This window comes from Crocodylus porosus, unplaced genomic scaffold (genome assembly GCF_001723895.1).
Source record: "Crocodylus porosus isolate Cpor-Errol unplaced genomic scaffold, CroPor_comp1, whole genome shotgun sequence".
In the NCBI taxonomy this organism is placed as follows: Eukaryota; Metazoa; Chordata; order Crocodylia; family Crocodylidae; genus Crocodylus; species Crocodylus porosus.
Window position 1 is genome coordinate 24,029,341 of NW_017728913.1, and position 27,519 is coordinate 24,056,859.

At 42.4% G+C, this 27,519-nt stretch overlaps 1 protein-coding gene across 3 annotated transcripts; it reads right to left on the reverse strand.

Moving 5' to 3' along the window:
• Positions 1–1,531: 1,531 nt before the first annotated feature.
• On the reverse strand, positions 1,532–27,099 carry LOC109309747 (kynurenine/alpha-aminoadipate aminotransferase, mitochondrial-like). Of its 3 annotated transcripts, none has more exons than XM_019534613.1 (15): positions 27,008–27,099; positions 24,831–24,895; positions 22,235–22,303; positions 18,965–19,133; positions 18,021–18,153; positions 17,236–17,310; positions 15,572–15,781; positions 14,417–14,482; positions 13,088–13,170; positions 11,797–11,893; positions 10,731–10,792; positions 8,368–8,432; positions 4,846–4,952; positions 4,153–4,254; positions 1,532–2,033 (listed from the first exon to the last, which is right to left on the reverse strand). In XM_019534613.1, the coding sequence occupies exons 3-15, from the start codon at positions 22,299–22,301 to the stop codon at positions 1,992–1,994; spliced, it is 1,278 nt and encodes a 425-aa protein (XP_019390158.1). In that variant the 5' UTR covers positions 22,302–22,303; positions 24,831–24,895; positions 27,008–27,099; the 3' UTR covers positions 1,532–1,991. The 3 variants fall into 3 exon arrangements, with proteins under 3 accessions (XP_019390158.1, XP_019390157.1, XP_019390159.1); XM_019534612.1 differs by having other exon boundaries at positions 26,962–27,087; XM_019534614.1 differs by lacking the exon at positions 14,417–14,482 and having other exon boundaries at positions 26,962–27,089.
• Between the last annotated feature and the right edge of the window lie 420 nt (positions 27,100–27,519).

The window sequence follows — 27,519 nt, forward strand, 5'->3', positions numbered from 1 at the left end:
TTAGGGATGCCCCAGATTGTCAAACCAGACAGCTGAGACAAATAAGGCCAAGGTAACAGGCACAAAACATGTGGGACAACTTGATCATGTTGTCCAGCATAACAAGCTAGAAAAGGAAAAATAAAAGTATGAGTGTTTTATAATCTTTTCTATTGTAACTGTTAATAGTGTTGGTGGTTGACTGACAGTAAAAAGGCTTTCATGCCAAATTATGAATCACTGACTTTTATATGAAATGCTAAATATCTGCTGGCCACATAAATTAGTAGCTGGCTACTAATTAAATTAATTGCATCAAATTAGTGGCTGGCTACATAAATTATCCAGAAAAAAGAACACAAATTACACAGCTAAGCATACCGCCACATTTGAGTATTTGCACAAACAACTCAAATCATATTTCTTTCTATATATTTTATAGCCACTATATTGCCCCTTAGATAATGATGATAACCATAGACTAGAGAACAAAAAGCTTTGTTAACTTTGCATACTTGATGAAATTTTGTACATTATCATTTCTCCTCTTCAGGTGTTTAGTTTTTGGTCCTGCTAAAATGCATACACTTAGCATTATGAAATGTGAGTGGTCCTATTAACTGCATAAAGACAAGTATATGCATATAGCTCTTTAAGAAACAGAGAATTAATTTATCCTGCTATGGGATGGTTGCTAGCACCTCTAAAGAGTAGCATTTTAGGCCCCCTCTAAACATGCAGGTAAAGCCATGATTGGATCTAATGGGTGATCCACACAATTGTGCCTCCTGCCCTGCTACATGTCCACAGCAGGAGGTGCGATTGTGGGATTGCACATTAAGTTCAAATTGGAATATATTGCCAGTGCAGGGGGAACCTGATCCTATCTCTGGGCTCTCTCTGACTGGCAAGAAGCAAGCTCCCATGGCTGGGAATCCCCTCTGAGGAGGGTGCTCCCGGCCATGTGCAGCCGAAGTCAAGAGACTCCCACAACTGATGGCGCTCCTGTTCCCAGCTGAGCCCCACTGTTAGACGTGACCGAGAGCCATGTAACTGATGGAGCTCCCAGTCCTGGCTGCACCTCTTCTGGTCCTGGCTGTGTCAGTTGTGGGGCTGCTGGTATCAGTTACATGTGAGGTGCAGCCAGGATTGGGAGTCCTGTCACTTGCAGGGTCTCTCAGTCCATCCTGCAGGTGACGAGTCGGACTGAGACCGCCGTGTGGATCCCTAGCCTTTATACCCTACCCCGAGCCTTGAGGATCACAGCAGCTGCAATCCCCAGGGCTCAGGTTTTTCATGCTGGACAAGGTATACTCCTGCAGCTGGGCGCTCTTGTCAGTTCATGGGGCTTCCAGTCACAGGAGAGACCCTGCTACATGAGCAAATTAAAGCTCAGTAGCAACCAGCTATAAAGTTAGTACATAGAATCATATGATCATATGATTCCATATGATCATATGATTCCATGTGCTTTATAGCTAGTACATAGAATGTTTTTTAAGTTTAATACATGTTTTTAAAGTTTAATTTTATAGCTGGGTGGAGCTTTGTAGTTGTAGCTACTTTGCACATGTAGTTGGCCTTAAGGTAACAGTACAATTAACCAGATACTTGTGCAATACCTGTCACTTGTAGGGGGGTCTTAAAGACTTCGGCGACATAGTGTCACTTGTAGACACACCCAGTGTTAACCAGTTTTGCTACAGCATAATCACATATAGCATGTATCGTATAATCACAGCTGCACTGGAATTTGGGATAGTGTCTTTCTCAGTCATGAAAAGGAATCAGTGCATTAAGATTCATTATATTTTAATTTCTTCTTAAAATATAACTGTACTTCCAACTGAAGGGTCTTCTGGTGATTCTTTGTCCATGTTTAAAATGCCAGCCATGGCTAACAGCTAGGGCAATGGATTTTTCTGTAACTTGCAGGATGAAATTCTAATTTTCATAATGGTGCAAATTTTCTGAATACATTTGAGTTAGCTACAGCTTTTCATTTCTCCTCTTCACACAGCTTCTTTTATAAGCTCAGCCAACCTCTGAAATGCCTACAATAAAATAAAGATGGACAGCATTCAAATTCCAGCACTGGTTAAACAGACAATATGCTAAAACTATGGAACTACTAAAGCTGTTTTAATAGGTGAACAGTATAAAAACAGAAAATACTAAGCAGGAATGTGTTTGAAGGTGCATGTCTCTCTACAGCCTACATACCTGAGACTCAGGGCTCCAGGAACATGCTGCTGTATATTCAGGATTTATAGCAGGGAATTGAACCCTGTACCTACATCTAATCTTTTCTAGACCCTGATTCTGTAGACTATGGGTTACAGCACTAAACTATAAGGTGACAGAATCAGGCACTGGCTCTTCTTCCTAGGACTGTTTTATACTCCAAAGATTCTAATGACAAACACACTCAATCCTGGAAAGCAGGGACTCCCCCACTGAAAGCCCTCACATTAGACCACAGGGTCAGACTCCTTCTTGCTTATCATCGTCCTCTGGAAGATTAGTTCTTGAATCATCAAGTACAGAGTATGTGCATGAACTGGAGGAAAGATCTACATCTGACTGATCAAGGGAACAGAATATGAAAAGAGTAGCATGTTTAATAACGGTCACGTTGAGCTTCTTTAATGTACAAAGAAAACTGAGTAAAAGGAGTTAGATCTGAAAAAGGCAGATCCTGAGAGATAATAATTGGCATTCTTATATTAAAGCAACTAGCAAAACTTGATTTGACTTAAACCAGATCAGGCCTCCTGGGAGTAAAGTCTGATAAAACAGAAGTAATAAAATCCAGGCAGGTGAATTTGAGACACAATGGGCGCATCTACACGAGATGCTTTACTGTGCAATAGAGCAAATTACTGTTTGCAAATTAAGCATCAGGACCTACATGTGCAGACCCTTACTGTGCAGTAATCTGCTCTATTTGGCAGTTAATATGCTACCTGTAATCTGCTCTATTTGGCAGTTAATATGCTACCTGCAAATGTAAGTAGCAAATTAACTGCCAAGCCACAGTAAGGCATGTGTAGACGGATGACTGGGAGCAAGTTTGATCCCAGGCAGCAGACTGCTTCCTGCCTGCAGCAGCTGCCTGCTGTCAGAGTGGGCTCTACCACTGGAGCTTGGGCGGGGACAACATCTCCCCTGCCCTGGAAACAAGGAGCTCCCAATGTATGGAGCAGGGATAGGGAGATTGTTCCCTGCACCAGGAGAGTTCCTTACCCAGCCTGGAGCTGGCTGGGACCTGCCCCAGACCAGGACAGTTCCTGGCCAGCCCCACACTGCATAGGGAAATCTGCACATGCAGCCTGGAGCTGGTTGGGGACTGTCCTGTTTTGGGCAGCTGTTTCTCAGTCCCCTGCCCTGATTGAGCAATCAAGGCATGGGGCTTAGAAAAAGCTACAGGGGTGGGGCAGGTCCCAGCCCCAATCCATGGGTGGGGCAACTAGCAGCAAGCCCCTGTCTTGGCAGGGAATCCCCACCCAGCCAGGGGTTCACTGCTAGCTTCCCCACCAGCAGATCAGTGCTGGGACCTGCCTCTCCCTTGCAGCTCTTTCCAAGCCCCCTGCCCCTGATCAGGGAGCTGGGGCCAGGAGCTCCCTGCTGACGGAGCAGGGGAACATTGTCCCCACCTCGGCTCTGCCAACCCTGGCAACAGGCAGCTCCCTGGGGCAGGGAGGAATCTCCTGGCCGCATGCTCCCTGCCAGTCCCTAGGCTAGCACCCAGGGGGAGCCTAGAGCTCCACCAGGCTGGTGCACAACAGAGGGGGCAAAAGCAGACTGCTGCCAGGAGCAGCAAATCTGTTCCCAAATCCATGCACATGTAGATACCTGCTCAGGGTGGGTTTACTCCAGAGTAAATTACTTTAGAGTAAACCCATTCAACAACATTTGCATACGTTAATGCGACCACTAAAGATTCAGTGCTTTACAATTCATCTAGATAAGAATATCTTGCAAAAGAAACAGCTGATATAGTTTTAGGAATATTTCTCAAGACTCTGATATTGATAAACCAAGCAAACAATAAAGAAGCTTGATGGGAAAACATGGTGACAACTATACAAGTTAAGTAAGTGAGCAAAACAGCAACTATTATGTCAAGCCCTTTTATTCTTCGGTATACACAGCAAATCAAAACGCACTCACCTGATCCATCTGAGCTGGAGAAGACAGAGAGAAAGAAGCTCTAACATGAGAACTAGGATGTGAACTATCAATGTTAAATGCTCCCCCAGGAACCAGCAGTACCTATAAATAATTGATAGGTCATTGGGTTACTGTATGTTCTTAGATTTAAATTATTAGAAAAGGTTAAAATGCATATTTGTTGAGAGCCCAGGATAGGCCAATGTTAAAAAACAAACTCACAATGAGTCTTAACTCATTCCCTTCTTTCAAAATGGGATGGCAGAATATAAAAACTTGGCATAAGACATAGTACTTAGTTGCTTTTAAAATTTATAGGCAGGTTCTTTCGTATCATCCCAGTGTTTAGATAAGTATCAGAGTTTTTTAATATTTTATGCTGGCTCATAATATTTGTTGAAATGAAACCATACTTGGAAGTTAAGGATAGTTTGGTGAAGTCTGCATCTGTGTCTGGGATACATGTAAGCAAATGAATGGCTGGTAGGACCTAGCTTTATTAGAATATAGTTAGGAAAGTGTTTCATTAGTAAGAATGGTCACTAGTCTCCAAGACTATATGTCTGTTCATAACTTGCCAGGTTAATGAATACATGGCCATAGTTTTTCTCCATATGCATATGCCTATATATTAAATAATACTTGACTTAATCCTTGCCAGTTCATTTGAATTTCAGTAAATGTTAATCATACTTCTTTCTGCAAAGCTCTTTCCATGATCAACTGTTGGGTGTCAGAAACTCCCTTAATTTTAATCCATAGAAACATTCCAGCAGCAGGGGAGTACCAGTCTGCCAAACCTGGAGAGATTAAAAGAAAAAAAACCCAGAAAATCAAACAAAAATACACCTATCCTGTCTGTAATGGACATTAGGGTGAAATCCTAGGTTCAGATGAAATCAGTAGGAGTTTTGCTACTGACCTCCAATGGAACCAGGTTGTCACAGACAGAATTTCAAGTGCCTCTGATAAAATTAGTCAGTAATATAACTTATATCAGTATAGAAAAAAACCTGTTGTTTTTGGTATTTTAGAAAATGAACACTCTCATCCTTTTATTCTCACTTGGTTACAGAATGCTCAACAAGTAGCAAACTGAAATTGAATGGCAGACTGATTTCTGAAACTGCAAGTAACATCTTCTAAAGAATCCAAGAGCATTTTTTTCTAATGCCAACTCCTTTGGTATCATCATTACCTTAAGCACAACTGCAAAATTATAGATGGTATAAATATGTAAGAAAGTTAATTGTTTCTTTTCTTTTATTCACATTTTTCCTCATAAGACTAAGCAGATTAGAGAAGGGCATAGGTGAAGACCCTTACTGCTGTTTCTGGCAGTTCAGCAAGCCAAATACTCTTGTGGGTACTAACTCCAGCTTTCTTCTGTGCATTAGATGAATAGAGTATGTAATTTATTGTATTTGCCATCTGCCCCAACTCCTTAGGTACATTAGATCATTACCTACAGTATACTAATGACAAACTACTCATTTGTCATTGTGTACTACCTTTGTTACTATTATATTGCTATTACCATATTGTCTGAAGATCTTACTATATCTTTCATGCATATATTTATCTTCATTTCCCCTGTGAGGTCTCACAGCACTATCTCCTTTTTAACGCATAAGGAACTGAGGTGTAGGGAACCTAAATGAGTGGCTTCAAGACACACAAGGCAATCTGTATAAGGGGAATAATAGCACTTCCCTACTGCGTAACTGGGAGTGGGGAGAAGAAGTTGCAGTAAACACATTAAAGATTATGTAGTGTTCTGGTACTATTGTAATGGTACTACATATGATGCACCCAGGAGTCCCTGGTGGTCAAGAGTCATGGTTGTGGCTATGTATGGAGAGATGAGTTCTAAGGTAACTATGGTCAGTCCCATGTTGGTGTCTGAACTGATCCTGACTGTACAGCATATAAAATGAATAAAATAATGTTACTCCTTTGTTATGAGCCCTTTAAGATCACAAATGCCTGTCATGGCCTTGGCAGAAATCACTATAGCACAAGCAAATTGTTAATGTTTAGGAAAAAGCTTGTTGCTTTGGGAATAAAAAATGTTACACTGCTTTATAGTTTTTGTATGTGTGCCTGCCACAGTAGTATGACAATGCCTTTCCTTATACCCTGCCCTTTTCAAATAGTTAGAAAAACTGGAATCTCGAAAAATCTGATAATATTCTGAGTTTAAACAAATGGGAAAACTGACAAAAACTCTTGATTTACTCATAACCTCTGTTCATCACTTCACTCTGTAGAGATGCTTTAATAGTGACTTTCTTGAAAACAGAACTGAAGTGGGAAGAAATTTTTGCCGATGACAAAGTTGGGAAACATTTGCGAGTTCAGAGCAGGATTGGAATACCAGTGAAAGAACTGGATGATCTTAAGAACTGTACTAATAAAACTCTGATGTAATGAAATAGCAGAAAATGCAAGATCAGTTAGGTGTAATGGACTGGGGGACAAAAAAAAAAGTTCTGCAATAAGCCTGGACTCATCAGTTAGAAAAAACTAAGGAGGTGAAAGACTTGGGTGTACTTGTTCATGGGATGGCTGAGCCACCAATGTAAAGCACTGTAAAAAAGGCAAATGTAATCCAAGGGTATGTCAGGAGAGGCATTTCCAGTAGAGACAGGAAAGTATTAATGTTGTTGTATAAGGCACAGCTGAAACTTCAATTGGAGCACTGTACACCATTCACTGAAACTTGAATAGATGCAAAGGTTTTCATAGTTGTTAGGGTCAGAAGGGACCAAAGCAGATCATCTAGTCCGACCCTCTGTCATGGGCAGGAAAGGATGCTGGGGTCAAACAACCCCGGCAGTATCTATCTAGCCTCCTTCTGAAGACCCCCAGGGTAAGAGCGATCACCACTTCCCTTGGAAGCTGGTTCCAGCTCCTAGCTGCCCTGACTGTGAAATAGTGCCTCCTGATACCTAGCCTGAATCTACTCTCAGTCAACTTATGGCTATTGTTCCTTGTTACCCCCGGTAGTGCTCAGGGGAATAGGGACTCTCCCATTACCTGCTGGTCTCCCTTGGCAAGTTTATAGGTAGCTACCAGATCCCCTCTGAGCCTTTTGTGGAGGCTGAACAGGTTCAGGTCCTGTAGTCTCTCCTTGTAGGGCCTGCCCTGCTGCCCCCTGATCATACGAGTGGCCCTCCTCTGGACCCTTTTGATGCTGGCCACATCCCTCCTGAAGTGCGGTGCCCAGAACTGGACACAGTACTCCAACTATGGCCTGACCAGTGTCGTATACATCACCTCCTTGGACCTGCTCATGATGCATCTATGGATGCACGATAAAGTGTGGTTAGCCTTCCTGACCACATCCCCACACTGGCGGCCCATGTTCATCTTGGAATCAGCAGTGACTCCAAGATCCTTCTTTGCCTCCATCCTGATGAGAAGGGAGTTCCCTAGCCTGTAGGTATGCTGCTGGTTCTTCCTCCCCCGGTGCAGCACCTTGCACTTCTCTGTATTGAAACCCATCCTGTTCTTATCTGCCCATCTCTGTAACCTGTCGATATCTAGTTGTAGCCTGTCTCTCTCTTCTAGCATGCTCACTTCTCCCCACATCTTGGTGTAATCTGCAAATTTAAACAAGGTGCTTTTCACCCCCTCATCCAAGTTGCTGATGAAGATATTGAACAGTGTGGGCCCAAGGACCGAGCCCTGGGGAACCCCACTGCCTGCATCTCTCCAGGCTGAAAATGACCCGTCCACCACCACTCTCTGGGTGCGGCCCTCCAGCCAATTTGTGACCCATCTGACTGTGAAGGCGTCGACAGTTAATATGAGTAATTCGTCAGTTACTGGTCGGTTAATATGAGTTGGTCGTTGGTTAATATGAGTATTGTCCATAATATATATGGGAAGCAAACCCCAGGGACACAGAAGAGCTATTTAAGCTAAAGGACAATTTGGCACAAGAATAAATGGTTATAAACTGATCATGGATAAATTACGAAGTTTCCAACCAGTCCTGAGAGTCTGGATTAACCATTCAATCAAAGTATAAGGGGGGGAAATCCCAATTATTTTTAAGGTGGAACTTAATAAATTTAAGAAGGGGATTATATGACCTGGTGCCTGTGATTCCAGGGGACTGGACTTAGTGACTTAGGTATATAGGATGGAATACTCTAAGTTAGAAAAAAAACCCCTTTGTATGCATGTAGCTTTGTTGCATTCACTGACCTTTTAACCACTTGTCTGCTGCAACAAGCATTGCATCCCGCTGGCTCTTGTAGAATTCCACTACTCTAAAGAAAAACAATTAATTCAAAGACAAAATTCAAACATAAATTTCAACCACGATGGCAGAAACAAAACTGTAATTTTTTTTTAACATAAACAGAAAACAACTCTGAACTATGGACACCCCTATACATCAGAAGACTCATATGTCCCGTATGAACATGCAATGAGTAAAACATGGTCTTATTCTATGTATATTATGAATTTGTATAATACATTTGTAGAATGTGTTTCATTGTCTTCATAGCAAAAGATATTTAAGGAACAGGAAAACGTCTGAACAAGGTTATTTCATACCTTTTTGTCTGTCAATAGACAGCACAGCCCCAAAATCTGAGGCTTTATTGTTATTTTGGTTTGGCCATCATATCAGTGGATGTCACTATAAGGACTAATATCAGTATCTAAGATAGAAAATAGTGGTAAATGAGTCAAGTTATTTTCTTCAGTACGTTTACAGGCCTTGGCTGTGTGTATTGGTGTAGTAGATATCAGGTGATAGGATATCCATCTGCAAAAATGTGATGAGCATATTTCTGATGAAACCTTGACAGCTTCACCTGTCATTTACCTGCTAATCTGTCTCCTCTAGGACATTCCAAACCATTCAGCAGTTTAAACAGCTGTTCTTGGTTTAAAAATATTTTTTTTCTATCTGTGGAATTCCTCTGAAGCAGAGACCCTAGCCAAGGCCAGCATGGGTAAGATTCGGTCCTATACCAATGACAACTTTCCTGGATAAAAATCTAACAACACGTAGCAGTCCTGGGAAACTAGGCATAATTTAAGTATCCAAGGTAATGGCTTTAAGTAAGATGCAGAAAAGTATATTTGGCAACTTGGGAGATTTAATGTTTTTCATTCTCTCCAAGCCTGCGCTTTATGTATTTTCACATAAAAACACATACGATCACAGTAAGTGCTGAATTTGCGGGCATCTGTCATGATAATTTGGGAAATCTGTCTATACAACTATGAATTCTGTATAAATTTAATGCTGTGCAGGTACATACATCTACATGTACGGTTTACTGTGGAGCTGACTAATTAGCTCCACAGTAAAGTGTCACGGTCTATGCATGCACCCATATTAGGACATAGTAAATTAATTCTGCTGTAGGATGGTATCATCTAGCACAAGGACTGTTCTATAGCAGAGTAGTTATGTGTACTGAAATGCACATGTAGACAACTGGGGCTGATCAAGGCACAAGGGTGCTACAGTGAGGGGGCTGTCTCCTGGCTAGCCCTGCACCGTAGCACCCTCATGCCCAACCAGCCCGCCCACAGCACGTTGAGCTGGGGTGGAGCAGCCCTGGGCTGGCAGACTTGACTCTCCCATATCCCCCCATAAGCCTGGGATTATGCCACCCTGGTGCAATGTGCTGTGGTATAAATGCTGCACCCAGGAGCAATAAACTCCAGCACAAACTGTGCCAGAGTTTACTGCTATGTGCTAACTGCATGTGTAGATGCACCCTGTTTGTATCTTTATCAAGCCTCGAATTCTACTTTGAACAAGTGGCCCTTCTCTGTTGTTCTTTTATCTTCATGTTAAACTAAAATTTTAAGTGGTAACAATATGGCTCTAAGAATAGCTGTTCAAGCTCTATCACCAAAATGTAATTAATTTAAGCAACAGGTTAGCTCCTGCTTGAAACAGTTGTTTTATTAGATAGGAGATTCAGATTACACAGTATTCAAGTATCCTCGTAGAAGGTTTTGGTCACTTGTAGAGGCTAATCAAGAAGTCACCTGACACAAGAGGAAGGCAGGTTATAAAAGGCACAGATTGTCTACTCCAGGGACCATTTGCATCAGCTCTAGGGGAAGATACTACTTTTGGAGTCTGAAAACACAAGGCGGATGGCCCTCTCTGTATGAACTCAGACGCATTACAGAGAAGGGAAAGCTGGAGCAAGGGACATGGAATTCAGGTGTGTGTTGCTTTCTAAATGACCTGTATTTTTCAGAGTATATTTTTAAGTAGTCAGAACTGGGTGCTGGGGATGTGGGAACTGGAGTGGACACCCTCTGACATCAATCTGCAAAATGTCCACAAGGGGGAGCTTAGTCCCACTTATCACTGCAGTTCAAATTTCTTTTGTATTCATTCTAGATGCCTGTTTCTGAATGATGTAGCATATGCTGCACTAGCCAGCAATGTGATGGGCTCTGGTAGAAAATTACAATGTTATCTGAGAGTATTTGAAAGAAGATTGAACAGAATAGCATAGATAGTAATTACAACAACATTCTACCAGTTAATTACAGAAAATAGAAGTACATATCGGAGCCTGTACCTGCCTACATGCTCCAGAAAACCTTTTTCTCCCCACTGCTGAAGAAGCTGTGTTATCATAAGCTAAAGAAATAAAACATACAGTTTTATTTTAGGACAGCTATTCAATCACCACGCAAAAGCTTTTAATGATAAAAATATTGTTTCATTTTATTCAATACCATGCAAGAGTAGAAATCATATAGAACTCCTGGAGCCATTTACTCCTTTATCTTCAAACCCTATGGGAAGCAGCATCCATCAAAAATAATAAGGGCTGGGTAAGGGCCAGGGTAGCAGCCCTACTGGGAGATGGAAATATTAAAGAGCCAAAAAGAAAAAATGTATGGCTGGGACACAAATATGAGGAATGGTGCAGGGGAAGGGGATTAACATTTGAAGCTAATGTATTTTTATTTCCTTTATTATAGGTTTTCCCATGTTACCTGTGCCCACAGTAAAACTGGGGAAATGATATGATGACTGGGGGCAGAGCATCCCGCTGAAGCTCTGGGGAATGTATTGGAACTGACTCTGGAGCAAGAGATGGCAGTGGTTAGGAAGACGAGAATGTCTGGGAAAATTATGGCCAAATTGGAGGGGCAATTCTGATCCCCTTTTGACGACTAGCTGAAAGATACTGGAAAAGGTTAGCAGACTGCTTATGTCACACCAGCATTGGTTGCCAGTTAGCCATGCTGCATAAAACCAAAACCCAAATCATCTCAATATACTGAGCAGTTGGGATTTTTCAAAGGAACGCATGACCATTTGGCACAATAACTCAGAGCCCCTTAGACTCCTTTGAAAATTGCAGTCTTAACAACTTATTAAATTAAGTTAAAGGAAACCCTGTAAATGAAAGAGTATTGATTTACATCTGCTACAACACCCTACAGATAAACCTTGGATATTATCTTTTTATTGTTCTTCCCTCACCCCCCCACGGAAACACCTGAAATACACATCTCTTTAAAGATCATGTTGAAAATAGTGAGGAATTATAGAAAGCATTCATTCCTCTATCCAGTTGCTAAATTAAAGAAATAGTCACTTACAAAAAGAGGAAACACCTTTCTAATCATTACCTGCGTGAAAGTGCTGGTGTGCATTGTTGAAACCTGTATATGTAGAATAACTCTGTCGATAAGAGGTTTGGGACCAGTTAGAAAGCCAATTCTCAACCTATAAAAAAAAGAAAGAAGATATTACCACAGAATTAACAGAATTAACTGCTTCTTGGAATTACACCAGCAGAGAACTTGGTCTAAACTGTGACTCTGAACAATTGATGCTTTACAGACCTGTGCCCTGCATGTATTCAGACACCTGCTAATTTGAGGGAACATATTAAGTTTCAGTCTAAGCATTCATAACTTGTATATTGGACCGAAAAGTCAGGAAATGTGTTTAAAATCATAGGGGTATTTCTTTTATGATTTCTGAACCTTTAGGAAATTTGGGTTGTGTTTATTCTTTGCAACCTTAACTGTTCAGGGTTTGTGAAAAGCAGCAAGTATCGTGAGGTTGGTAATATTTGGTCAATTCACCATTCCCTTTTAAGAACTGCCAAGTCAATACATGCAGGAGGAGAACTGATTTATTTTTATTCACATATCAATAGAAACACTTTCAGCTGATTTAGATTTCACATAGAGGTTGAAATTTATTTTTCTTTGATGAAGCAAGGCCATATACAGACATTCAGTTTCTCTTCGGAGAGGTGCTACTCTCCCAGTAGAAATCATGAATCAACAGACATTCAGAATTTTTCTTGCAGAGCAAAAATGGCCACTTCAGGAGAAAAATAACCTGGGAATAACCAGTGTTAAATTACTCTCCTGGATAATCAAACTTCTGTGTACATACCTTCTGGGAGAAGCTACAGTAGTTCTCCAGCATGCTTTGCTCCCAGCCCTGCAAGGGCACCCTCCCGCACACACACAGGTCTAGGGAGACAGTGTGTCACTCATGCTGGACTCTACTGCTCCAGCCAAACAGGGAGCCCTTTCACATTGTGCTGCGGAATCCAAAAGGAAAAGACTTCTAAGTGTGAAGAACCAGGGAAGAAGAATCATTCAGTGATTCATTCTGGTCCCCTGGGGAGAAATGAATGTAGGGTGCAAGGACTGATTGACATGATGGCTGTGGAGCCAATGTCAGAGGAAGCTGGATTTAAGTACCTTCCTGAATATGGAGCAATAGTGAACTAAGCATGTTGTAAGTACCTACATATGATGCAAAGTTGGAGAGAGATCATTAATCTGATATACGTAAATTAATGGAGAGGGGGTTGTGAGTTTCTTAAGGTCACAAAATGGAGATGGTTAAAGTCCCAAGAGCAAAAGAGCATTGTGCAAAGTCTGAAGCCGACCTTACCCAGATGAGAGAATTTTAGAAAAAGAGTCAGTCCTAATAACTCGACCATCAATATCCATGGAGAGAAAGGTTGGGGGCCAAGGCTGTAAAGAAAATAAAGGCAGTTTAAAGTTTAACTAACAGATATGGGTTACACTACAATTACTCTGTTGTTACTAACACAGACTTAAGTATTTCTTGAAGCCTAGGCAGTTATATATTGTATAAAAAAACTCTATTGGACATGCACAATTAAAGGGGCAGAGTCTAGTTACCAGCAAATGATTCTGTTTAGCATAGTGCCAACACTGCTGTGGTGACAGTGTCCCTCAAAGGCCAGCAGGGAATGAGTTGGAAATGCATTCACATCTAACGCCCAATACTGAGTGCACAAAACACTCAGTCCTAGAGTTTCTGCATGGTGCCACCACAGGATAGCTAAGAGCAAAATAATACACTCTCTGTTATGAGTGTGTCAGGGATAACAATTTGTCAGTCCTCTGACAGTCCTACAGTGACAGCTGTTTCACTTGCAGAGAAACTGGAGGACATTGCTCAGAATCTAGGATTTGTTAAAAGATCACTTCCTGAGCTCCAGATGGATTCTGATTCCCATGGACATTCTATTGCTAGATCCATAATTTCAACTCTCCCACTAACCCAGTTCTGCAGTCCAAGCAAGGCAGATGCTTTCTCAACTGCTTTTTGCTTCTATCTGTGGTGTTACTGCTTACAAGTGTTGATCTGATTTCTGAAATTAAACTTGCAGATCCACTCCCCTGCCCCAGCCCCGATCCATCTACAAGGAACCCTAGTTATGGTTCTTAAACATTTTCTCCACTGGTATTTAAGAGAGGACAATTCTTTTTCCCATGAGTTGTGGAAAGGTTTCCTATGGTTTGGACTCTAAAGAAAAGCAACAGGTAGTGACATCAAATAGTAGCCTGCCTTGGGTGAATGCTGATATTAGACAGAAAAGATGATACAGCTGTTATTCTCTCTCAATGCCTTGCAACCCACTTCCTCTACAGCAAAGAACCCCTTTCCGTGTGTTCCTGAGGCAGCCACAGTTATAAGTTCCTGTCAGTAGAGATCCAATGGAATAATGCATTTTTATCACTTAAGGATTGCAGAATTTGACCCATTATGACTGACAATGATGCAACATGATGGTTCAACAGGCATAGTAGTGCAAGAACATCAGGACTGAGCATGTACTAGCAATGCTTTAATTTAATTTGGCAGGCTACTAGGTAAGAATAGCACATGGTATAAGCCTCAAGTATCCTGCATTAATGCTCTCCTGACCCAGAAGAGATACTGCTCCAATAAGCACAGATGATAAATTACCTTATCAAACTGAAGAAAATAATATGGATCATCTTCTACTACAAGGAAATCATATTGTCTTGCAAGCTAAAAAGAAATAAACACAAACAGTGTGAAGAATCACTGATATTAAATAAAAAGCAAAAGTTGTGATATCATTTCACTTTATAAACATCCATTATTCTGTATGTTTCCCAGAGCGTTTGAGCTTGCCAAAATAGTGTCAAGATTTGCTTCTAATTCACTAAAGAATGCTAATACCGGAAGTATACGAACTGGTAAAATGGCAGTTTTAATATGAAATAACTGTTTAGCAAAAACTTGAGTCCCAGGCTCCACACGTGACTACATTTGTGGACCTAATCTGCATACTGAAATAAAGGTATATTTTTCAAATATACCTATTTGAATGGGAAATATAGGGACACTTATATATATGGCCTTTACACCTGTATTTACAGACCTCATGCTTTCAAAACATTTGCCATCACAAATGTTTTCTTTGGCCACATAGTTATTAAAACTTAATGTACCAAAAGTTATGTAAGAGATTTTTATGTAAGTTTTTGTTTCTTTAAATGTACTGAATAAAAGGGTTATGGAATACATTAATACAAACAATTATTAAAAAAAGATATGAAGGGTATGAGAAATACGTATGTGGATAGGAAGCTGCCTTGATCATGTCCTCAGTATTTTCAATGAGCATTTCACAGCCTACAGTGGAGTTAGAAATTTTAAGTAATTGTTCCAACTTGTGCTTCATTAGGTAGAGCTTTTCATTCTTGTCAGTACCTCCTTCAGTTTATAGGTCCAGTGATAAATACAACAGACAGCCCCTAAACTACTAGCAGTGGGCACATCTACATGAGACGTTGACTGCGCAATAGCCTGATACTACTGCACAGTAGCACTGCATGGAAAAAACCATGATGTGACACAACCATGATGCTTATACAAGTACTAAATAAATGTGCAGTAACCACTACACAGTAATGTCTTGTGTAGACGTGGCCAGAATGTACTAAGCCACAAGAGGTTGAAATGTTATTTTTAAAGAGATTTTATAGCAGCAGTACATGCTGAGATGGTAAACGTTTTTTATTTGTTTATAAGATACGTTGCTTTTGCAATGGAGTTTGAAATTTGATATGACAGTTAGGATTTTTTTAATACCTGGTATATTTTCTTTTTGCGGTCAGTGGTCAGTGAGGTTCCAGTGGGATTGCCACCATTTGGAATGGTGTATAAAAATTTTGGGACATTGTTGCAGTGGTTTTTTACATCTTCTGGGCTCCACCTGGAGAGAATCTCTTTCAGGGCTTCTGGAATAATACCATGTTGGTCACTGGGGACATTTATTATATTACAGCCCAGGGGTCTCAGCTGTTCACAAAAGGAGAAAAAAAAATTGATGAGAGACATATTTCAGTCAAGAATCTTAATGTTGAGATTTTGATTCTGTCATTAATGCTGCAGAATCTCAGCCAACACAGCCTTTCTGCAAATCTAAGTGATTATAAAAATCAATTGTATTGGTTTCAACTCACTTTGCTCACAATTCAAGGGATAGTTTGGGCATGCTATAAAGCACTGAGATCACTGCAATTCCATTTCAGATTCAGTGGCACTCCTAGGACTATGAACCACTGTCCCTGAACAAAGGAAAGACTATAACTACTTTGTATAGCTAATGGGACAGGCAATTACAAAATATTAATGAAGTAACATGAGTTGATACCAATCTATAAAGTTACAGACACATTAAAAATGCCTGTGGTTTATTTCTGTGGGATTTCTTTTTCTGTAGTTCTTGACTTTGCATTTCCTGGTGCAAAATGAACAGCTTCTGGAGCCACAACCCCCCAGTACTCTAAAGAATAAAGCATATCAAACAATAATAACAAGACACCAATAGTAAAGAGATAATTTTTGGAATCAAAGAAAGTGAAGCAAAGCTGTTAAGTGAAATTTGTAAGATAATATCTATTCCTGCACATCTCCTGGTCTGTTAGGCATTTGAGGAATGTGTTTAATTATGCAAGGTATATATTATTCCAGAAAAATTAATGGTATTTAAGAACTGACCTTTCATCATGTTTTAGGCTTATTCCCACTTTCACTTATTATGTGCACGGAATACCAAATTAATATTCTCTACCAAGAATACTTAAGTGGGGCGCACCCAGATCTCAAAATATATATTGACCCATATACTTGAATGGAGACTGCCTTTTGCTGATAGGTGTATTCATGTTTCTAATATGATTCCTTGTAAAAATATCGGTCTAGGATGAATCATGACATGAAGCAAAATATGTATGTTTTGAAAAATATTACAAGGAATAGAACAGTGACCCTCAAACCTTTTTAAACTTAAAGCACCCCTCACTAGACACAAGGTATCCTCTGGAAATGCTAGCTCTTGGTTTTCATTCATTTTTGACTACAGAAAAAATAATAGAAACATTATTTTGTTGCAAAGAACTGAAAAAGACTACATAGGTAAGAATATTTCTGACATTATGGATTCCTACTTGAAATGTCTGGGTTTACCTTGTAAATTAGGAGTAGATGTTTTACAGCTAACAGTGATCATACTGAGTGGTGCTGCACACCACCCTTACAATGATCTCATGGCGCCCTAGGTTGCTGCAGTACCCTGGCTGAGAAACATGGCAACATTACTTAACCAATAACACTTAAATCAGTACAGAATCAAAAAATGGTAAGTCTAGAGAAAATCTTAGACACACTTCACAGTAGTTAAATCTAAGACATGCACACCAAAGTGCTATAACTATGATATTCACAGATTTCCATACCTAAACATTACTCACAGCTGCTAGTGTTCCAGGATATGTGGGTGCATCCAGGAGGATGTTGTCCCCAGGGTTAATAAGCATCTCAAACACCTACAAATCAAAACAATTTATTTTTACAGGACTCAGGTTTTGGTTTACTTCCTTCATATTGCTGCCTACTCTAATAGAATTATAAATTCTGATGATTAGTGTTTCCCTTAATACTTATCTAAATGTATTCTGAGAAGAAAACAGAAACTGGATTAAACCTTCAATTTTGAAGCATCAGAGACATAGGTATAGCAAAGAGAAATCATATTAATATTTAACACAATCTATTATAATACAAAAGAAAGCATGTGCGCCAAGGAGTGGATCAATTACCTACCAGTATATGCACCAACCTGTTTGGAAAATGTATTCGGAAAAGTGAAAGCAAGTCAGAGGGAACCAGTATAGTAAGCAATCCCTTAATCTTACCAATACTCTCCATTACTGGACTTTTAAAAATCATTTGGTAGAGACCTACAAAAACAAATAGAATCCAATATCTTTATGATATTCTCTTTGATGAATACCTTCACTTCACCTATACAATTACGTAGCCATAGAAGATAATTATACTATTAGGAAGTTTTGTTCCAATTTCTATTGACTTAAATGTTTTGATGTTGTAACTTAAATACATAAGTTACCCTCCACTGAGAACCATTATTATAGTAATTGTGCCTATGCTATTCAGGACAACCTCTATTAAAAATTCTGTTTAAAGCAAATAGCTGTATAATAGAAGCCGTGATATATTTAGCTTTCAGTCTTACTTTACATAGGCCTTCCTGGCTGCCTGTGGTGACACATATCTCCATTTGTCCCTGATCAGGACTGTAGTTGACTGTGGGGGGACTGTGGAGACTCTTCTGTAAATCCTTTAGCCAGGACAACAGCTCGGGAATTCTGCAACCCAGAATGTGTCTTAATTTATCATTATAATCTGTAAGACCCTATACACACTTATTCTCTACAGCAGTTTTAAATTCTTGTTAAATCTAGGGGTGGTAGGTCAGTCTTTCACATGCTAGTTCAACAAGACAGACATATTTAGTCTCTAGTTCGAAATATTCTCATTTCAACTAATGGAATGAGTGAGGTAAACAAATATAGCTTATGCTCATTTTATATAAGATTAAAAGAGACTAGCATGTACAACAGAAAACCAAACCATCACAGTTAAATTTTCCAGATTGGTAACAACCAAAGGTATGAAGGCTGAAATACCAATAGTACCCTTTCTGTCCTTGGCTGACTATATATCTGCAGAGTCTCACTGAGTTCTTGCCAATAAGCATGCCCAAAATGGAGATTAAGAGCAGACTGGGGTATGTACATATTGCCACTGAAGTAGTTACTGTGACTATGCCTTGTTTTTGAAAGTTGGTTCATACAGAGAGGTAAGACGTGCCTTAAGGGAGTCAGCATCCTGAAGCAGCTAGTATTTACTACATGACAACCCTTAATTACATTATGGTATCTGCAGTAGTATAGGCACTTGGGACTCTCTAATATTGGTAAACTGAAATTACCTAATTTTAATTAATTAATGAATGTATATAATTGTCAATTCACTCCATTCACTTTAAAACCCCCAGTATATATGGATTAAACAGCTAAACAAAAACGCTGTAAAGATCAATATTAACATATATTAAAAAGAAATTGTTTCTTGGACTTTAAAAGAAAATTGACTGTATGATATCTTGGTCAGTACCCGGCTGAGGCAGAGTACTGGAGGGCTCTCTTCATCAAATCCTCCCCCATCTCAACAGCAGTTCCATCTGCAATGGTGATCCTGGCAGTTTTAAATGGGAAAGTGTTAGGGTTTGGTGCCCCGCCAGCCAGAGAGATTAGTGATGGTGGGGACCTCTGCATTAGTTCAGCTGTGGAAAAAAGGAATAAGGCATCTGTTACACAGTAGTGGACACAAGACGTAATTCTTACAATTTTCCTGTTCCTTTACTCCCTTTAAAGGGATTAAAACAAAAGTTGATTGGGATTTATGTAATTTTTTGCTGCTGCTGGTTGTGCAATGGGGACTTCAGAGGCCATGTTCTTTCCAAGTTTAGATCTTCTTAAGCAGCAGGATGCCAATATTTGTTGTTTTTGGCTGGATCAGAAACCCATTATAAACCTTCTGAGTTGTTAATTAAAAGGGCATCAGTGCTATATCTCTAACAGACTTTTCCAAATGAATAAAAATCACTTCTCCTTTTGATTAATTAGGTTTTGGTTTGATATCTGTAGTAACATAATCTTACTCATTCTCCAGTTGTCCGTAGAGATTTCCAATTTAACAGAAAATGCAAGATCAGATTTCTAAAATGTAGGAACTAGAAAAATATTCAATTTTTTTCCTAGTTTCAATCCTCCCCATGCTCCAGTACAGGCTGGACCTAGAATGGACCTCCCTCTCCCATCCTGGGACAGCATGGGGTTGCGGGGGCGGGAAAGGCGGGGCAGGGCTAGGGAAAGAGACTGCAGAGATGCAGCCTCTCTCCCATATTAGCTCCAAATTAGAGCCTGATTCCCCCACCCTCCCAACCTAACAGCTAACATCTATTGGGTCAGGAGAATTAGTCTAATTCATGGTGCTTTCTGTGAAGCACTATGACAGAAAGCACCATGAGTTAGATGGGGAAGCTGTACTTCTGCCTGCACCTTTCCTGTACTTGATAGTACACAAGGGAATCATGTGGCTATTATCACATCTGGCCACCTTTGATACCTCAGCTTGAATTATTAGGTTGGACATGTATAGTTAGATATAATGCTGGTGGTCTTTGATTCATCTGAAGCAAGGCTCAAACTTTCACCTCTAAAACTGTAATGAGTCATTTTAAGCACTGTGTAACACGGAGACAGTGCTCCCATTACTTTAAGGGAGAAGCAGCAGCAGGGAGGTCCCCAGATGTGGGGAAACACTACCCATTATGGGCTGGCTGCCGAGGAGGAGGCAGCCAGAGACTCATATCTTACAATTGCCTATTGCTAGGCCTGGGCAGCTGGTGCACTGCTAAGGCAGCAAGAGTAGCAGCACAGGCTGTCCTGGAGGCTAGCTGTCAGGTTCCAAGAGAAAACCCCTGTGGGTGGCTAGGGAGCCATCTGACCGGAAGGGGCACATAAGCCTCCTGAGTGGGAGCAGGAAGTCTGGCTCTGCAGGCAGTAGACCCAGTTGCTCCTGAGCAGGATGGCTACAAGAGAGGGAGTGCTTGGCACTTATGCTGTCCTGGTGACTACAAGTAAGAGGCTTGCATGGGGTAGTGGTGGCATTTTACTTATAGCCAGTGGGCTTATGTTTTTGTTTAAGTTTTACATTGGTGGGTTGGATATGATTACAAGGGGTGATGAGGGCACACTGAGGTTTAAGCTACAATGGGGTGCCTATGGCTGTAGGAGCAGAAAGGGGCCACAAATCACTCTTAGGGCAACAGGTACCCTGGGGCATGGATTGCCAGGAGGGTCCACTTTACGCTTGAGGGGCAGGGCAGGACTGGGCCCAGTGGAGTCTGGGAGGACCTGCTGGCTGGAGGATGGATAAGGGCTTGCTCTGAAACCTTAGGGCAGCTTCCCTTTTACAAATCCATGAAGTACATCAAAGCAGGAGAGATAAGAGGGAGGGTGCCCAGGGAGCCCGAGTGGGGCAGGCACTTGTGGGTGTTCACAGCTGCTTGTGGTGGGCTCAAACCTGCTACACACTTTCTCTAGAAAAAGGCAGTTTAGGGTCAGATTGTCAGTCATTTTTGCCTACCATATGGAAGAACTGAATTGTCATTAAAAAAGTGCATCCTAGGAAAGCAGCCTATGCCAGCAGCACTAAATGGGGTAAAAGTAAATTGAAGTAACAAGCCTGGAATGAAAGAGCTGAGAGTTGATGAAGTGCAAAAAGCCACAGGCATATCAGTATGCATGGTAAAGCAGCAAAAAGTGTGAGGAAAATAGAGATTGAGTTCCAAACTGACTCTCTCTTTAATTAAGTCATTAGCAGTCAACTGAGCCCGAACAGCTAATGAAAATTCAGTAACAGACATCTCAGTGACAGCCCCAACTGCAGAACCAGAGGCAATAGCAGAAATGTTTTTTGGTACAAATTGAAAAGAATTAAATAGTGTAACTATTTCTTCATTCTGAATGCCCTGATTTTTCAAAGGGTGCAATGCATACTCATTTCAGGGATGTAAAGGCAAGATCTTTCAGCTACTTCTGCCTGACAACTTTAGCCTACAGACGGCAAAGATGAGTTAGCCTTTCATACTGGTTAGAGCAGGGATTGTCAGCTGAGGGTACGCGTATCCTGGGGTCTTTGAGAAGGCCCTAGGGGTTACGTACAGGTAGGCAGGGACGGAGCTTCACCGCGCACCATCCTGTGCTATCGCACAGACACTGCCTGCCTGACTGGATGTGCGGGAAGCTTGCACGTGGTGGCTGCCACCCCTCCGCATTCGGCCATGTGCTGCCACCCCTCCGCATCCAGCTGGCAGGGGTACACTGATCCCAAAAGGTTGAAAACCCCTGAGTTAGAGTGACCATATGTCCCAGACTGGCCAGTGCGGTCCTGGATTTCTGAGGCTGGACCTGGCCATTCAGTGAAAATGAGTGTCTCGGGTGTGGGGCAGGGAATAGGAAGCCCTAGCAGGTAGCAATACTGCCAGGTAAATTAGCTTGATTAGTGGAAGGACCATTAAAAAGGGGATTGTCAACAGCTGTGAAGAAAAAAATGGGTTGCTAATGGGCCATTGACTCATTAGCTGCTTGAATAATAATACCAGTGGTGTCCCACCCTGCTTTTGCCTGCAGCAGCAAAGGGCTGGGTAGAGGCAGCATCCCATATTTCACACTGTCCCATATGGTCACCCTAATATCGGTTAGCTTGCAAATTTCCAGTGTGTTCTTGCAAGACTTCTCTAATATTCATATACAATGTTTCAGGCCAGGGCAATACCGTTTAAGGGTTGCTGGGTTAGAAATGGAAAAGTTTACTCACTCAGAACTCTTATTGGAGATGCCTTTCTTGCTGCGCTTACAGCAGTGATGAATCGAGAGTAATTCATGTCTATGGGGCAAAGAGCAATTAATTTTAATTAAATTTAATTAACTGGCTAAAGAAGTGAAATAACATGAAACATCACTTTTTCAATCTGGCTAGGACACTGTATTGTGAACATGAAAAACACCCACCAGTGAGTAACTGATCTAAAATGCAATCTGTTTCTCCAGGCCAGTTAGTTGGATAAAACATGGTATCAATTATAGTCAAATTTAACACAAACAAACTGAATGTTTTCCAAAATATTTCCAAACAGCTTCCTCCCGCCCTTTTTCTTTAAAAGTTTAGATGAGTTTTTAGATGATTCTTATTTGGTGAAACCTTTTACAAAACAAAGTGGAGTGGTTGGGGCTATTTTGCAAAGACTCCAAAGCATGCTTTGGTTTGTTGTGGTAGTTAATTAGCATAAAGAGATGCATAGTTTCATAGTTTGTAGGGTCGGAAGGGACCTGAGCAGATCATTAAGTCCGCCCCCTGCCTTGGCAGGAAAAATACTGGGGTCAAATGACCTCAGCAAGGTGTTCATCTAGCCTCCTCTTAAACACCCCCAGGGTAGGAGCCAGCACCACTTCTCTTGGAAGCTGGTTCCAAATCCTCACAGTGAAGTAGCACCTCCTGATGTCTAGTCTGAATCTACCCTCTGCCAGCTTGTGACAGCTATTCCTGGCCACTCCTGGCAGTGCTCGGTGGAACAGGGACTTCCCCAGTGCCTGCTGGTCCCCTCTGACTAGTTTGTAAATGTCCACTAGATCCCACCTCAGCCTTCTCTTGTGGAGGCTGAACAGGTTCAGGTCCCTTAGCCTCTCCTTGTAGGGCCTGCCCTGCTGTCCCCTGATCATGTGAGTGGCCCTCCTCTGGACCCTCTCCGTGTTGTCCACATCCCTCTTGAAGTGCGGCCCCCAGAACTGGATGCAGTACTCCAGCTGCGGCCTGACCAGTGTCACATAGAGGGGGGAGGATCACCTCCTTGGACCTACTTGAGATGCATCTGTGGATGCAAGACACGGTACGGTTGACCTTCCTGACTGCATCACCATACAGCCGGCCCGTGTTCATCCTGGCATCAATGATGACTCCAAGATCCTTTTCTACCTCTGCACTGATGAGAAGGGAGTTCCCCAGCCTGTAGGTATGCTGCTGGTTCTTCCTCCCCGGTGCATCACCTTGCACTTGTCAGTGTTGAAACCCATCCTGTTCTCATCCATCCACTCCTGTAACTTGTCTAGGTCTGATTGCAGCCTATTTCTCCCATCTAGTGTGCCCACATCTCCCCACATCTTAGTGTTGTCAGCAAATTTGAACAGGGTGCTTTTTACCTCCTCATCCAAGTCACTGATGAAGATGTTGAACAATGCGAGCCCGAGGACCGAGCAGTGCAGAACCCCACTGCCCACATCCCTCCAGGTCAAAAATGACCCGTCCAACCACCACTGTCTGGGTGCGGCCCTCCAGACAGTTAGTGACCCATTTGGCTGTGTAGGTGTTGACACCACAGTTTCCTATTTATTTTTTAATAAGAATGGGGTGAGAGATGGTGTCGAAGGCCTTCCAAAAGTCCAGAAAGACTGTCCACTGCTACCCCTGCATCTAAGGATTTTGTCACCTGGTCATAGGTTGGTTTGACAGGACCTGCCTCTAATAAACCCATGTTGGTTGCCCCTAAGCATAACCTCCCCCGCTGGCCCCTCATGGACATGTGCCAGGATAATTCTCTCAAAAAGCTTACCCAGGATCGAGATAAGACTAACTAGCCTATAGTTTCCTGGGTCCTCCTTCCTCTCTACATAAATGATCCATGTTCTTGGGGAACAATGACCATATTGACAGAAAAAAGGCAACTGCAGAGTAGATCCCTCTTGGATTTTGTGGCGTTTGCAATACAGGGAGGGAGGGAAAAAATAAAACAGTCAAGTGAAAACAGACAAAATGCAAATTGCAATAGAGAAAGAAATGTTTATATTTCTAAGAACCCTGGACTAAAAGGAGGCCTCCTGGACTACCGGATTCAGTCCCTCATACTTGTAGGCAACTACTTGCTTGATGAGTCTTTAACAGGAGTGTCAAACATAACAGCAGCTGTATAAGCCAATTTAGCAGGCCAGGGAATTTGGGAATATGGCTCCCAGTGAGTGTAGCCTGCATAGAATCTTGGCCCCTCATAGACTTGGCCATCAGCCCTTGGTAGCCCTAATTGTAATTCAGAGAACTTCCATCAGGCTACCATACACCAAGACTGTCGTAGGGAAAGAATTATATCTTATGCTGCAGAGAAAGGCACAAGACCCCATGGTCTTTGTCCACCTGAACTAGCATTCTTCACAACAGGGGAGAGGAAGCAAGAATAGAATACACTATTCCTCTCTTGGCGATATATTTTTTTGGGATCAAATCTGGCACACACTCATGTAATCAGACTCCCACTGACTTCAGTGAGATCTGAATCAAGTCCTTGAACTTTTTAGATTTATGTAAAACTCTCCTAGCTTTTTATATTAATAATCTGGAGGTGTATGGAAGCACAAAGTATACTTACTGCTCCACTTAGATCACTTTCTCAACATATTCCAAACAGCAAGAGTAATGCTTATTTCTTCAATTCTAGAAGGGAAAGTTTTAAAGATAGATTACGAGTTTAGAGGTGTGACAGATCTGAAACATTCATCAGTTCCTTTTAATGAGAATCCAGCTTTATTTCTTTAGCTGTATTAAGCATACTATTTAAAGTGCTTTAACTAATGCAAATCGTCACGATGTGTCACAACACTTGTCAGACTACAAGACAGATGTGGCTTCTAGAAACTGTGATTTAGAATGTCTTTCAAAATATCTCACCCTGATTTTTCCTTCTGTCTTTTTCCTTAGTTCCACAATGACCCAGCTACTATTTTTTTTTTTAAAGCTTCACTGGATGTCCTTACATTTGCTTGGTGAGGAAAGATGTGCCTGGCTTTAAAGAATAAAAGGAACTGAAGGTCATTTATTATGTTACAGCAATGAAAACACTCATCTACTGGGCAACTAAACTGGAAGGAAACATCTTGAAGTCTGGCTACTTTTATAGAATTCACAGAAAATAATTTTCTACCAACCACACTTATATTATTGTGCTCATATTTTATAAATTGCTAATGAATGTGTAGCAAGTGGTATATCTTTAGCAAATGTCTTTCTTTTGTAATGTTGTTTATATTAATTGAAAAAAAACAATTAAAAATATACTCTTTCATCTTTCTACTGCAGGGATTCTCCTGCAGTAGAAAAACCCTCACCAGATACCCTTTGTGCTTCTACAAAGCTAAGTTTTCCCTGTAGCAACAGACACAGTTTTTTGTTATCTTCATCGGAACGAATTGAGTCTGGTGCTGCAGGGGATATATTGCCTAGTATGTACCAGTCCAGCCTTGCAGCTTGCTGTGCTCCAATCTGCCAGAAAGCGGAAGAGAGTGGGTGTTCTGCTTTCTTTCCTCTTTCTGTCCCAGTTAGAGAGAGTTATTTGCTGGCCTTCCAATCTCAGAACATCTTTTGCATTTATAGCTGAAGGCAAGGTAATGCACCTTTATAGACTATCTTTCAAAAGCCTGTGCTCATTGTTTATGTACTTTGATTAGTCTGCAAGGTGCATATTTACCCTGCCCTTCCACTCAACTTCAGACTAACACAGCTAACTGCACCTCTCCGCATTTATAGCTGACAGTGAAGAAATAAAGGAAGAGAAACAGGGAGAAAACATCAAAGCCAGAGCCTGCAGCAGCTGCCATGCATTTTGAGAGAGCTCTGACTACTTTCATTGCCAGCTTTACCATCAACACCCCTTTACCCCCCAGCTCCCTGCCACCCACCCCAAACCCCTCCTGTAAAATACTGTTTAGATGTTGGATGCTAAACCTGTTGGCAATTCAGAGATAAACATCTACCTGCACATTTGGTATCAAAAGCCTTATGGCACTTTAACTCTATTAGTCTGAAGTCAAGGGCAAGGCAGCATAGATCTGCACCTGGTTCATCCTAACAGAGCTATCAACCTGACCCTGCAGGGCCCTGCTACACGTTCAGATTATAGCAGGTTTCTATTCAGCTTCAGAGTTGTGACATATTCAAGTGCTAACTTCACAGCTACTTGTTCTTTTTATAGCTGGACCTTCATTTTTCTGGTGTGATCATTACATTGCACATGTGGGTAGTCTAAATTTGCTGTGCAATTCACCAACTAGCTGCATAATATACCCAACGCCTAGCAGGGGCTGGCTGGGCCAGCCTGTAGGCACGGGTGGACTAGCTCTGTGAAGCGTGCCAGGTGCGGGGCCTAGCCTGCGCCCCGCACGAAGAGGCACATGCCAGCACTGCTCCACAGCAAGCCCCTGCCAGACCGGCTCCCTTAGGTGCTAGCTCGGGGGCAGACCCAGCTCTGGTCACCACATGCGTGTGCAGACGGAGCCCCAGGGCTCCCAGGCTGCGCGCCCAACAACCCGGGCGTGCAAGGCGCAGCCCCCACCCCCCGGTGGCAACGCGGCGGCCACGGGGAGGGGCGGGGGCTGCGTTTACGTCATAGCGCCCCCACCAGGCACCTGCCGCTCGGACCCCAACGCGGCCCCCCGCGGTGCCCACGGGCGTGTGCGCATGCGGCTATGCACAAAGGCTCGGCTGCCTCCTCCCCCGGCATTAACCCTTTCCGTCCCGCAGGCACGGGTCCGCGGCCAGGCGCGCACTGACCTGCGGAGCCGCCAGGCCCCGTGCACCGCCCTGATCCGAGCGCTGGCAGGGCCCCGGGGAGTTGCCCCCTGCTGCGCCCAGTGCGGCCCAATCACAGCGCCCCACTCGCCCCGCCCCGCCCCGGCCCCTGCTAGGGGCGGGGCGGCGCGGCGCGGGAGGGGGGCGGTTGGTGACGGCGCCGTAGGCTGCGTGAGCGCACTACACACCCGCTGCTTTGTGAAAGCTAGGTCACGGAGCGGGCCGCTCTGGCGACGTCATCAGCGCCCAGTGTTAAGGGGCAAAGTCTTCCTTTGAAAAGGCGCCTGCCCCGGCATCCCCGAGCTGCCAGACCCGGCCAGGGCCAGGCTGGTGTTTTGACAGCCCTTGGACTGAGGAGAGCGCGTGGGCACTCACAGGATGGTGTTAGACTGTGGGGACCGTGCAGGAGCACACACACACACACTGGGGATGGTGTTACACACAAACACACAAGGGGGATGGTGTTACACACAGAGGATGGTTTTTGGCACGAA

What these genes read in the sequence shown, in the direction of transcription:
- LOC109309747 (XM_019534613.1), bottom strand. Translation starts at nt 22,301, where the DNA reads ATGAATTACTCTCGATTCATCACTGCTGTAAGCGCAGCAAGAAAGGCA. An exon ending in GCCAGGAAGGCCTATGTAAA is followed by an intron (nt 17,311 to 18,020) that starts GTAAGACTGAAA and finishes TTTGATTTGTAG; the next exon opens with GTGTTTGAGATGCTTATTAA. An exon ending in ATCCTGGAACACTAGCAGCT is followed by an intron (nt 15,782 to 17,235) that starts GTGAGTAATGTT and finishes TTTTGTGAACAG; the next exon opens with CTGAGACCCCTGGGCTGTAA.